The following is a 14,292-nucleotide window of genomic DNA, read 5'->3' on the forward strand; positions in this document are numbered from 1 at the left end:
CGGATATATTTTTTCTCAAGCTTATACTTTTCATCTATACACCAACCTCTCTATCTAACAAAGCAGTTTCATAGCGCACCAGAAGTGTCCCGAGCAAAGTCCAACATCAAAGTTACAGCAAATAGACAACATATTTTGATATCAAGCATCAAATTGAAATCTTATTTTGATATCAGTTTAAACTTTTGCAGATATGACATCATATTTTGATCTTATTTTGGTGTGCTTACATTTTTAGAAAAAAATGTTTGCTTCTATTTCTTTGACAAACATCAAATTGATTCCTTATTTTGTTATCAATGAAATATTTCACCATCTCAATAAGTTTTCAATTTGCTTTCACTGATAGCATAAATAGTTTTCTGTCTGATGTCATAGTGCAATTTTTCTGCTTTCGATTTTGATCTTTTAACCGTTAAAACGACCAAAATGATAACAACCTGAGCAATCATTCCCTACTACATCTTAGGTTCTTGAAGAATATCATAAAACTATCAAGACTTATGGTAGTCTTATATTAGTTTTAAGCAGCTCTTGAACACTACTATAAGAATGTATTGATAGGATCTAAAAGTTTTAAGAAACCCTTGGAAAATACTCTTGAGAACCATCTTAAGAATGGGCCTTTTTCGTCTTAAGAGAGATTTATGGTTGTCTTGAAGCAATGTTGTAGAGTAGTTGGTTTTATGTTCGGTTTTATGGAGCTAATTTAGAAGATATCTTCAAGTGTACCATAAAACTAAATTTGTTACTTGGGCATTGCTCCATGAAGTTTGCCAACTTTCGAGGGTTCTCTGATGAGTAATACTGGAAAATTTGCTGAAGCAAATTGGTCTTATATATATATGTCACTTTCTATAGCACCCGTCTTAGCTAAAGAGTCCGCTTCATCATTACCTGGAATGGAGCAATGCGAAGTAACCCAAACTAAGGTAATCTTGTACGATCTTACAGACAAAGCACGCAGGCGCTGCCAGATTTTTCCCAGAAAATATGGAATGTGCTTTCTAGGTTTCATTGAACGAAGAGCTTCGATTGAGTTGAGGTTATCCAAGACAATAGAATACTGATCGGTGGGCAAAGTATCAATGATTCCAAGGGTATACTGAATAGCAGCAAGTTCTGCGAGGTAAACTGAAGTAGGATCATTGAGTTTGAATGAGGCGGCGAGGTTTTGATTGAATATACCGGAGCCAGTGGAGCCGTTGAGGCTTGACCCGTCGGTGTAAAACATCTTGTTGCAGTCGACTTCTCGAAATTTACTATGAAAGATGCTTGGGATCACTTGCGGACGTATGTAATCCGGGATTCCAGAAGCAATTCCTAATGGGTTCAAAATATCGCATCGGATGAACAATCAATATGAGAGGTCCCAAAATCGATTTTTCAGCGAAAGGACGCCCGCCAGCACTTCTAGACTCATCGTCTGTATCGAGTCCATGCAACTCAAAGCAATACGCAAACAACAATATTGGATTCGCTCTAGTTTGATGAAATGTATATTCGCAGTGGAGCGGAAACAGAAACTCCCGTACTCCATCACCGACAATATCGTTGTTTGGTACAGCCTGATCAGGTCTCCTGAGGGGGACGGGGGGGTGCCCATGTTCCGGTTACCGTTCGGAGAAAGTTGATCCTTTGTTAACACTTCTGTTTCAGATACCTAATGCGACATCCCCAGGTTCCTTTAGAGTCGAACCAGACCCCGAGATATTTGAAAGTTGAAACCTAAGCAATAGTTTGACCCATTAATTGAAGCTGTAGTTGTGATAAATGTATGTGTTTTTCAGACAGCAAGTTTAGCAAAAAGTTGTTTAGAGTCGGTGAAAACCCATGCTGGTGCAGGTTCTCAGAAAGAATTTTGATAGAAACTGAATCAAAAGCCCCCTTCATATCTAGGGAAACTGGTGCCATCTTTACTAGCATAGACCATTTGAATAATTTTGGTTGTGAGCAATGCAAGGCAATCGTTCGTCTCTCTGCCTTTGCGGAAGCCATATTGTATATTTGACTGTAAGCCATTTGCTTCGACCCAATTGTCGAGGCGCAATAGGATCATTTTCTCAAACATCTTCCGGATACAGGACAGCATTGCAATCGGTCGATACGAGTTGTGGTCGGAGGTTGGCTTTTATAGCTTTTGGGTAGCTATGACCTTCATATGCTTACAGTCAATAGGGACAATATTACCCTCAAGAAACTTATTAAATAAATTCAACAAACGTCTCTTGATAGAGTCTGGCAGATTCTTTAACAAGTTGAATTTGATTCTTTTTAGGGTTTATTTGTCACCGCAAAATTGTTATGTATTCTGTTGGTTGATTTTTCCTGATGAAATTAAAAACGATACCAGTTTTCTTCGTCGTTACGTAACGTTTCGGCCTACTATGCTTCAGCCATCGTCGGTCGCCTACAAACATTTATTTCGAAAAAATATTCACATTAAATTACAATAATTCACAAATGATTAGATTAGCTGTAGATGTTAATCACTAAAGAAATCGCCAATAAATATGGCTACGTTGGCAGAAAACTAATGCAACAGTACCAGAAGGCATCGATCAAGTTTGCAAAAGCTAACAATCGCATGAAGTTTTTTCTGAATTGCAGAAAGAACAAGGTGATCCCGACCTGCCTAAAATACAAAGTGCAAATCAACCTGAGTATGGACCGATCCCGACGCGAGCTGGATAAAGTTCTGTTCAAGCAAAAAATTCGCATCATCAACATAATGGTCGCCGATACAAAGCGGACGCTGGTTGAACTGAGAAGATTGAAAACCTACCATCTCCATCGAATGGAACTCAGGTTCGACCAAGTGGATGTCCAGCGGGTGAAGAAAATGGTGGGCAACAAAGCAACGGTGGTATATAATTCCTCGAGAGCGAGAGAGAAACAAAAAATCCAATCGCTGAAAAACCGGAGAATTGAAGAGCTTACCCACGGTGAGCAATGGATAGAAAACACCACCAATACTCCTATACCCGATTTCCTGAAGAGAACTTTGAAGCTGGGACCAAACTTCAATGTTCAAAATAATAGAAGCATCCCTTACGTTTAGCTGATATCGGAATTGGAAAAAACGGCAAAATTCAAGGAAAACAGAAGGACAGAAGTTTACACGGCTATGATAAACAATATGAACTACAAGAAACAACCGAGACATGATGAAAACGAGTGGATAGCAAAAGATCTCAGGAACAGTAAGAAATTTCTGGTAGACAACCCTAATTTGCTAATCACTAGGGCAGATAAAGGTAACAAAACCGTTATTCTCACATCAGAGGAGTATGAACGGAAGATGGCGAACCTCCTGAGCGACAGCACCACATACAAACAAATAAAATCAGACCCCACAACTAAGGTGCTAAAGAAAATCGGTGTATTAGTGGATGGGTGGCGTAACAGCAAATTCATCGATCTTCGTACGCACAGGAAGATGAAAGCATCAAGCTGTAATCCACCCCGAATATATGGGTTACCAAAAATACACAAAGAGAACAGACAACTCCGACCGGTAGTTTCGACCATTGGATCCGCAACATACAATGTGGCCCAATTTCTTTCTGGAATCATTGGGAATATTGTCGGGAAAACGGACTATTATGTCAAAAACAGCTTTGAGTTCGCGGAACAAATAACAGGAACACAGATCGCTGAGGATGAAATGCTGTTCTCTTTGGACGTCACGTCGTTGTACACAAACTTTCGGAGTACCAATGGGTTTCCAACTTTCACCTGTCATGGCAAATCTGGTAATGGAACGCCTGGAACAACAATGTTTAGCATCATTAGAAGAGAGCCAAATTCAACTAAAGGTCTACCGCCGATACGTTGATGACTGCATTTGTGTGTCAAGAAAGGAACACATTCAAGAAATTTTTGCATCGTTTAACAGTTTCCACAGTAAACTTCAGTTCACCGTTGAAGAAGAAGAAAATGGAAAGCTGAAATTTCTTGACATGATGCTAACAAGAAACCAGAATCGCATTGAACGGATATGGCTACCTAAACAATCTGAGGTCAGATATCTGGATTTTAATTCAGAAAGTCCATACTCGTATAAATGCAACACGGCAATTGCACTCTTCGATCGAGCAATAAAACTCTCCAATTGCAAAAACCGGTCAGTAGCTATTAAAACGGCTAAAAACATTTTGCGAGTAAACCATTACCCGGATTGGTTTGTCCACAAAATTCTGAAGGAACGAGTACACAAACATTACAACAGCCTTCAAACTGGAAAAGACCAAACAACGGAAGTGACGTACGCGTCAGTTCCGTATGTCCCGGGCCTCAGCGAAAAATTGGCGAAAATTTTCAAGAAACATAACACAAGACTTGCGTTTAAGCCGAGAGATAAAATTAAAAATCGAATTTTTACCAAGCTGAAGGACCTGATTCCACCAGGAAAACAGAAGAACGTAGTGTACTCGATTCCATGTGGTACAGATGATGGTAAGGTATACATTGGACAAACGGGGAGGAAACTGGAAATGAGAGTAGCGGAACACAAAAATGACGCATAGAAGAATGATGCCAGAACGGGACTATCACAACACACACTACAAGACGGACACATCTTCGACTTCGCTAATACGCAGATACTTGAGCGAATAGAAAACCAGGAGAGCAGAATGACGGCCGAAATGTTCCATATCAAAATGCTGGGGGAAGACAAAACCGTAAACCTCCAGAGAGAATGTGGAACGTTCTGTACAACATACGACGGGCTGGTAACCAAGCTTCGACAGTGTGTGTATAGCGAGGAAAGCAGACAGCCGAACAGGACAAATCGTTCGTTAGTCGGCAGAAGATGTGTATGAATGGAGTGTGTTTGGAGTGAATTCATGTGAGTTTGAATGTTAATTTGTAATGTGTTGTGAAAGCTTTGTAATCATTTGTGAATTATTGTAATTTAATGTGAATATTTTTTCGAAATAAATGTTTGTAGGCGTCCGACGATGGCTGAAGCATAGTAGGCCGAAACGTTACGTAACGACGAAGAAAACTGGTATCGCTTTTAATTTCACCGAGAAAAATCAACAAACAGAATGCATATGAATTTGATTCTGTCTGGCCCTGGGGCTTTATTGGTACATGATAAGAGAGCAAGTGAGAACTCAACCATGCGGTAGATCTTCAGGGCTGAGGTGCAATGCAACGGTTTCTCGTTTTTTGTGGTTTGGCAAGCGACAACTTCAATGGTGTCGAGGGGAGGTCGATGCGATTGAAAGAAAAGCACTTTTTAATCCCCAAAAGTACTCCACTGTAAGTCTTCTCGACAACGAGGTACAAAACCATTCTATACGGATTACTCTAAAATGGGTGAGTTGGCTGGCTCGGGAGTCTACGGTAAAAGATGAAATGAAATGAAACTATAGGCATTTAAAATCGCAATCTTCTCGGACAGTCAAGCAGCATTGTTGGCATTAAGGTTGTCGAAATATGAGTCCAAACTGGTTTGGGAGTGCATTAGATCTTTACAACAACTGGTAACTTGAAATAATGTAATGATATTCTGGATACCAGGCCACCAAGCAATCGATGGTAACGAAGTGGTCCACGATTTAACCAGGTGTGGTTCCTCAAACATGTTTGTTGGACCAGAGCCATTTCTGGGGCATATCTACCTGTGCCATCAAACTAGAGCTTGCGGTTTGAGCAAGAGACCAACTACTAAACGACTGGCGTAACATAGGCGCTCGACAAGCTAAGAAATTGCTCTATCTAGATACAAAGAGAGCCAAAAAACTAATCGTAAAGACTCACGTTTAATAATAAAACGTATAATCTGAAAAAATTGGCAAAAGTCAAGATGACATTTGTCGATTCTGTAACTAGGAGCCCAATAGCTCGAAACATATTCTTTGCCATTGTGCAGTACTTTTTCTTCGAAGAAAGCGATTCATCGGAAGGCATCTTATGACGCCTCATGTGGACAAACAAACAACTCGCTTCCAACTGCACTGGATTCGGGCGATTTGTAGCATGTAGAGCAAACAAGGGCAGCCACAAAAGATAACTTGAATAGTGGTCGCAGTGGCATAGTTTCGCATAAGAAAAAAAGCCATGTTTCGCATAATGCAAATGCATCGCATTTGTCCCTGGAAGTGCTGGGAAGTCCTTTTCTGAGCTCAGTATTTATTTTTGGGGGACCTTGAAAAGACAACTTCAGGCCTTTACAACTAAACTTGGGGAGAGGAAATGTTCCTTCTTTTTCTATTGCTTCTAGGCACAGTAGAAGATGTTCCCTCCTGGGGTTCTTCACAGTCGCCTTTGTCAGTAGACAAGTTAGTATAGATGTTCGTAGAGGACGGTGGCGTACCTATCTTCGGCATTTCTGCAAAAGAACGTTTAGAACGTTGCTGAAGGGAACTATTAAGATTATCCTTGCGCTGTTTGTACGCGGGGCATGCCGGCAGATCATGTGGGTTTCCTCCACAAAAGAGAAATTTTGCGACATCCCTTCCACAGGAATCATCCACATGATTCCCACCGCGTTTCCCACAATGAACCTCATTGCTACAATGGGAGGCTGTGTGTCACACTTAGTACAGTTCATGACCCGCGGTATAAAAAGGCGAACAACTCCGCAGACTTCAACCCAGTTAGCTGGTATATATACTCTGAATTCCTACGTAAAAGGCCCGCAGCTAGCAATATCGTTTTCCTGATTTAAATCGTTTACCGCCACCCGAAGCTTATCAAGGTGAATTTTCGATATTTTTGTCACGGCCGAATACCGCTCCGTCAGCACTCGAGAAATCTACAAGGGCCAGTTGACGAGATTGGATGCACTTTGAGCCGGGGAGCAAATTTTGGTTCGACATCCATCTCACTTTGAGATGAACCACTGTCAGGGGAAGTTATTTTTGCACGGGCCTATTACCCAGTAGAAGCTGGTACTATAGATAAGGATGGAAAGTGTAATATTATAACGCTACTTAACTTGAGTATATAACGGTATCCAGACGGCTTACTAGACCAAACACTGCTTCTCTACTCACTGGCCGGATAACGATAAACTGGTAGAAAAACAAAAGAAGGGAAAAATACTAAAACCTCGACGAGGCGAAGAATGCGCAAGATAACCAATGGAAAGATAGACTGATCGGTCCGAGAGTCATAGAACGAGTGTTTATTTGGTTGATATCGTGAATGCTCAAAATAATTTCAATCATTAATACTGTTGTGGGCAGGACATAGTTTGCCGGGTCAGCTAGTAATGTATAGAAATTATAAATAATATAAACACATTATATGTTATCAACCGTCGTACAAGCATTGTCACTCAAACAATGAAACACAGTATATCCTGTTCCTATGTATCATTTTATTTATTATGCCACAAAGTGCCTATGAAATCAGATATCTTTGATGGAAATAATGCAAATTTATATAGAAAATAGAGTTAAAAGTCAAAGAATTGATTTTACAGTATTAGTTCCTTCCAAAAAAGTTATATTTTAGTGATATGTGCGAGGTTGTAGAATTAATCACTCAAGCTTTTAACATGGAAAAGCCGAAAAACCGAGTTAGGTCACATTTACAAAAAACAATATTTTTGCCTCGAAAATCAGGTCTGCGATAGCTTCGACGATTTTGCTGAAAACATCTACTATCTAAAAAAATTTTGAAGAAGAAATTTTTTTCCGGTACTCTACTTTATTCTAATAAAAAAATATTTAGAAAGTTGCAGAATAATATTGTAAACATATCCTAGGAAGAAATGTTGGCTCTAATGTTGTTCTCTCTTTTTTCGATTTGACCCTCTGTGTTGTAGGGCAACAATTGGATCACTAGATTCGAGTTCTCGTTGCGCTCAACCACGAGCATTGAACCGTTTTCAAGGCATTTGTACTATTATAACAACAACGAAGCAAAGTTGCTGGTGCAATTTATACGCGCAGTCAGTGCTGGGAAAATCATAATAAAAAAAATCAAACCGCAATCATGGCTGATAATTATCGCTTATGATTTTTTCGAAAATTCTCACTGCCGATAAAATCATGCCGTGATCACTCTCTTAACTATCAAAAGATCATCTCACAAAAATCACTACCGATTTTTTCTTGCCCTCTATCAGTGGTGATTTTGATCTGTGGTTGAATTTGATAATTGAGAGGGTGATCACGGCATGATTCTATCTGCAGCGAGCAAGTCGGAAAAAATCACAAGTGAGCATTATCAGCCATGATTGCGATTTGATTTAAGTCTTGGATCAATGATCATTATCTATTTTCGAACATTATGGATATGTTAGGGGTGTCAATGAGCCAAGCTGAAATTTTTTTCAACTTTTTGGGAAAGAGTTTAATATTAAAGGACAAGTTGAGGGCTGTTGAAAATCAATAGTTTTGGACATTTTCAATGCACAGGGGGGTCCGCCGATGTGTCAAAATGGAATTATTTTCAACTTTTTGGGAAAGTGTTTTATATTGAAGGGCAAGTTGAGGGCTGTTGAAAATCAATAGTTTTGGACATTTTCAATGCACAGAGGGGTCTGCCGATGCATCAAAATGAAATTTTTTTCAACTTTTTGAGAGGGTTTTATATTGAAAGGCAAGTTGAAGGCTGTTGAAAATCAATAGTTCTAATCATTTTCAATGCACAGGGGATCCGCCGATGTGTCAAAATGGATTTTTTTCAACTTTTTGAGAGTGTTTTATATTGAAAGGCAAATCGAGGGGTGTTGAAAATCAATAGTTTTTAACATTTTCAATGCACAGGGGGGTCCGCCGATGCATCAAAATGGAATTTTTTCAACTTTTTGGGAAAGTGTTTAATATTGAAAGGCAAGTTGAGGGCTGTTGAAAATCAATAGTTTTGGACATTTTCAATGCACAGGGGGGTCCGCCGATGTGTCAAAATGGAATTTTTTTCAACTTTTACTTTCCCAAAAAGTTTTATATTGAAAGGCAGGTTGAGGGCTGTTGAAAATCAATAGTTTTGGACATTTCCAATGCACAGGGGGGTCCGCCGATGTGTCAAAATAGATTTTTTTCAACTTTTTGGGAAAGTGTTTTATATTGAAGGGCAAGTTGAGGGCTATTGAAAATCAATAGTTTTGAACATTTTCAATGCACAGGGGGGGTCCGCCGATGCATCAAAATGGAATTTTTTCAACTTTTCGGGAAAGTGTTTTATATTGAAAGGCAAGTTGAGGGCTGTTGAAAATCAATAGTTTTGGACATTTTCAAAACTTTGATGTGTCAAAGTGGAATTTTTTCCATTTAGTCACATCGGTGGACCCCCTGTGCATTGAAACTGTCAAAAACTATTGATTTTCAACTACCAACAACTTGTCCTTCAATATAAAATACTTTCCCGAAAAGTTGAAATCGTTAGCATTTGGATTATTTTGCATCCCTACATGTGTGCTGGATCGCTCTCACTCCCAAAATCATTTGGCTAAATCATCATCATAAGGAGTTTCTTACAATAATCATGTACAATACCATCAACCCCGATTTTGCATCTTTTCTATCGTACCTGATTTTCTCAACTTCATAATCCTGATAAAAAAAAATCATAATCAGGCCGTGATCACAGGCGGTGATTTTGTTGCAATGATTTTTTGTTTGCACATTATCGCTTCAGAGAAAATCACTAGCGATTTTTTATGGTTGTGATCATAACACAGCATGATCAGCAGTGATAATTATCACTGATGATTTTTGATTTTTGGTGTTTTTCCCAGCACGCTCACGAAATGCGCAATTCACATTTGTAGTATTCTATCACACTTCAAAATTTACGAAATCTATGAAACCAGAAAACATAAAGATAATACTGAATATATTTTGAATAAACATTTTTATTTCTAGCTACTTTTTATTGTTCAATCGGCAGCTCAGTTTTTTTCAGCTAGAAAGTTACATATGGTTGTTACAGCTATGTCAACGACAAAAAACAAAACTCCTATAACCGATTTATTAGCCTGTGATACAACAACTATGTATGCAAAAATCTCGTCAATTTGTTTTTGATTTCGTTTCGCCCAATTCGTTACGATGCATCGCGCCCCACTCACAAAAGGAATCACGGGACACGTGCGAATCGACGACAATGGAGATCGTGATGCCGATTATTCCATTCTCGACCTGGATCCAATTACCGGCCGCTTCGAGGTGGTAGCACATTATTACGGACGGACTAGGTAAATCTACGATAAGCCCTACCAGATTTGAAAATATTAATTCACCAATGTCTACGTTTATCGTTGTTATCGTTATCACCATCAGCGAGTACTGTCCGGTGAAAGGTAAACGGATTCACTGGCCCGGTGGCAGAGAGGGACCCCCACCGGACATTCCCAAGTGCGGCTTTCTGGGAACTTCTCCATCCTGTCAGGGAAGCGGTAATTATGTTGAACTTGATAGATCCATTGCTACCTGTGGGATTGATAGATCTCACTTTGTGGGTAACACATTTTTCCTCGCTAAAACTTTTTTCACCTTCCAGAAATGATTCTTGTATACGGGGTTATTGGCTTTGGGATAATTTCCACGTTCGCAGCTGCTGTCACGTACATACTTTGCAAGTAAGGAATAACGACGAGATTTTTCTCCCATTCAGTCTAACTCTCACCAACTGTTACTATATTTACATTCTTGCGAAAACAAAAGGCAAATGAAGCTTAACAATGAACTGAACAATATGTCCTGGAGGGTTCGACCGGATGAGGTGCTACTAGAAGTTGGCAAATTGTTTGGCAGCAAAACTGGTCTACAAAAGTTGAATTACGAGGTTTGTGAATTTGGCAGCGTAAACGATAATTTAACTCTGTTTAGAATTTTTTCCAACAGCAATTTGGCAGCTCAGGACGAGCCTCGATTGCTAGTGGAAATTCTCAACTTCCCGCGCAGCTTTTCACCACCATCGGCATCTATAAGGGCGAACGGGTCGCCATCAAAAAGGTGGCCAAGAAAAAGGTCTACATAACTTCCACCCTGCTATGGGAGATCAAACAAGCACGGGATGTGAGTCACGAAAACACGGTTCGTTTTGTTGGAGCGTGCATTGATCTACCGCGGCCGACGATTTTGATTCTGACCGAATATTGTCCAAAAGGAAGCCTAAAAGATGTACTGGAAAATGAAGCAATCCAGTTGGATTGGAACTTCCGAATGTCCTTGATTCATGATGTTGTGAAGGGAATGGCCTACCTTCACAACAGTGATGTCGGAGTTCATGGAAAACTTCGCTCCTGCAACTGTCTGATTGATGGAAGATTCGTATTGAAGATATCCGATTTCGGCCTACGAACGTTAACCACCCCTTCGGAGCTTGTACGGGATCAGAATTACTACAACAGTAATTAGGTTTGATTAGGTCCAATCTAATTTTTTGATAAGAATTTGATTTTACAGAGCTTTTGTGGGTGGCCCCGGAGCTTCTGCCGGCAACGGTGATTCCAGGAACTCCTGCGACACAGAAGGGTGATGCGTATTCGTTTGCCATCATACTGGAAGAGATTGTGGTACGCGGTGGTCCCTATGAAACAGCTCGGCAGTTCATGGACCCCCAGCAGATTGTGGAACGAGTTGCGGCACATGAAGGTCCTCCGTTTCGGCCATTTGTAGGTCCACGGGACTGTCCTCCGGATTTGCTTGATCTGATGGAGAAATGCTGGTCGGATAGCCCGGATGATCGGCCGACTTTTGTGCAGATTCGGAGCACAGTAAAACTAATTATGAAGTACGTTTATATTGATTAGTAGGGAATTGAATTTATACCGAATGTTATTTACAGAGGCTTTTGCGAAAATCTAATGGACGATCTGCTTCGCCGCATGGAACAGTATGCGAACAACTTGGAGAGTTTGGTGGAAGAGAAAACCGAACAGCTCAGCATGGAGAAACGTCGAACCGAGGAGCTTCTGTATCAGGTTCTGCCAATACCGGTAGCTCAGCAACTCTTGGCAGGGGAAATGGTCCAACCCGAACAGTTCGAATGCGTCACTATTTACTTTAGCGATATTGTCGGCTTCACGGCACTTTGTGCTCAGAGCCGCCCGATGGAAGTTGTAGATTTCTTGAATGACCTCTATAGCACATTCGACCGAATTATAGGATTTTACGACGTGTATAAGGTCGAAACCATTGGTGATGCCTACATGGTGGTTTCTGGACTACCGGAACGGAATGGTCATGATCATGCACGGGAAATCGGTCTGATGTCCCTGGCTATTCTGGACGCAGTTAAGTGTTTCACGATAAAACATAAACCAGATCAACAGCTGAAGATTCGTATTGGCATCCACTCTGGTCCAGTTTGCGCCGGTGTTGTAGGGCAAAAAATGCCACACTACTGTTTGTTCGGGGATACTGTCAACACTGCTTCCAGGATGGAGTCAACTGGACACCGTAAATTTTATCACTTACAAGTTTATTAATCGGTTTCGTATCGACATCAATTCTTTATCTTTCAGCTTTGAAAATTCATGTCTCTGAAGCAGCAAAACATATTTTGGACAAATTTGGAACATTTCGTCTAGAACTGAGGGGCGAAGTTGAACTCAAAGGAAAGGGGATCGTTACGACTTACTGGCTGCTAGAGTGCTCGGAGCCTGATCCCAGGTAAATGTTGTTGTTACTAATAGGTTTACCAAATATTGATTTTTTTTATTGCAGGCCGCCAACACCGATGAAAAACTATAACGAGAGCGAGTTACCATTCCCGATATTATTTCCTGGAATTGGAAAGTAACTGTAACTTATCGTTAATACTCCAAATACGCATACAAGCACTTACTATCAAACTTGCGTAGAACACGATCATCCGCCGAAGGGTTGAAGCTACATGCTACTTCATACTTAATGTCAATTCGCTTTAAAGGTCATACATATAAAACTATATAGGAGAGATGTTTTGAAAATATTTTATGAAATCAATATTTTGTATTCATCCGTGTAGAATTATCTAATCGAAGTGTTCAATTATAAATGGACTGAATGTGATATATAACAATGAAAGGATTGGTGAATGTTTTGAAAAAGAAATCCCTTACTAGATATCCGACAATATGGGGCTGAGAAGCGATACAAAACTAATTGCATCATAAATTATGATTGTTAAGTATTCTGGATCCGCTTTAACTAACGGTGATTGTTCTTGTACATGATATAAGCTTTAGTAGAGTAGACGCACCCTTATTCATCTCATTGGTACTACGTTTGCGAAAAAGTGTGATTATTCAGCTATATCTTCAACAACAATTGATGGTTTCAGGCAAAAATAGCTTGCTACATATAAACAATAGAACTACAAAGCTCAAAAACTAAAACTTCAATAGTTTGCTCGCTAAAAATAAAAAAACAGGTTTAAAAGTTAAGACTATCGTGCCCCTGACATCATCTCAATGCACCTAAGTTATCTTTTTGCTGTTCTCAAATTTAGCCTAATTAATAAATTTAAGGTTCAACTGCGTCAAAAAGCGACCATCTTTGAAAATGAAAAAAAGTAGATTACTCACAAACACCGATTGACAAATCTTCATGAAAATCAAACAGTAGTATTCTAACGATGCCCTGAATACGAAGTTTGATTTTCATGAAGATTATGTAGAGGGTAGCGAAAAAACTGTTTTTTTTTCGTTTTCAACGGACTAAATGAGACACCGAAAATAAAAATCGCCAAAACATGCTTCGTAAAATTAGAATGTAAAAATAGTAATATTAGAATGTAAAAATAGGACATACACTTCAAGCTAAAAATCGGACAGAGGCTCTTCGCGAAAAGGGACGATTAAAAAAACCTTCAGTAGGGGAGACCGGGGCTAGTTGGCGGTGTTTTCAGTTTTTACCGCTTTGATGTAGGTAGATCTTGCAAAATAGAATACGCAGCATGAAAAAGCAGACTGTTGGCAACATCTCTGATTGTTTTTAAAGTGTTTGATGCATTGTTTCCATTTTTAGACAAAAATATGTGAAGCGGAAAACCTGCCAACTTACCCCGGCCCCGGAAAAAATGGATGATTTAATTACTTCAAGGGTCGTTTTGGAACGTGCTGAATGTCTTTTCACAAAAAACTGTATATTAACCGACATTTACTATTATATTTCAGTTTCAATACCCCGGTATTTTAACTTTGAAGCGTACTCCCTATTCAATAGCAAATTTTCGAAATTCTTTATGCGATTGGCCGGAATAAATATCTCCTGCATTGCCGAGATACACAAGAAAAAGATTTTCTTACTTTGGAGTGAATTCCAGAAATAAAATTTTTTGATGACTTTTTTGCCATGTAAATATTAATGCCAACTTGCCCCGCGTGCATCACCGCCA

The 14,292-nt window shown here is 39.7% G+C and overlaps 1 protein-coding gene across 4 annotated transcripts in view; it reads left to right on the top strand.

Moving 5' to 3' along the window:
• Positions 1-12,950, top strand: part of LOC131681410 (atrial natriuretic peptide receptor 1) — a 65,143-nt gene extending 52,193 nt beyond the window's left edge. For 3 of the 4 annotated variants that reach the window (XM_058962171.1, XM_058962172.1, XM_058962173.1), the window contains exons 8-16: positions 10,042-10,162; positions 10,248-10,363; positions 10,468-10,546; positions 10,632-10,752; positions 10,812-11,319; positions 11,361-11,703; positions 11,758-12,371; positions 12,437-12,584; positions 12,639-12,950. In XM_058962171.1, the coding sequence (XP_058818154.1) occupies positions 10,042-10,162; positions 10,248-10,363; positions 10,468-10,546; positions 10,632-10,752; positions 10,812-11,319; positions 11,361-11,703; positions 11,758-12,371; positions 12,437-12,584; positions 12,639-12,714 (2,126 nt within the window). In that variant the 3' untranslated portion in view covers positions 12,715-12,950. The remainder of the gene's footprint in view (positions 1-10,041; positions 10,163-10,247; positions 10,364-10,467; positions 10,547-10,631; positions 10,753-10,811; positions 11,320-11,360; positions 11,704-11,757; positions 12,372-12,436; positions 12,585-12,638) is intronic. The other variant, XM_058962174.1, reaches the window with a different exon arrangement.
• The last annotated feature ends 1,342 nt before the right edge of the window (positions 12,951-14,292 follow it).

Source organism: Topomyia yanbarensis, chromosome 2, assembly GCF_030247195.1.
Source record: "Topomyia yanbarensis strain Yona2022 chromosome 2, ASM3024719v1, whole genome shotgun sequence".
Taxonomy (NCBI): Eukaryota; Metazoa; Arthropoda; class Insecta; order Diptera; family Culicidae; genus Topomyia; species Topomyia yanbarensis.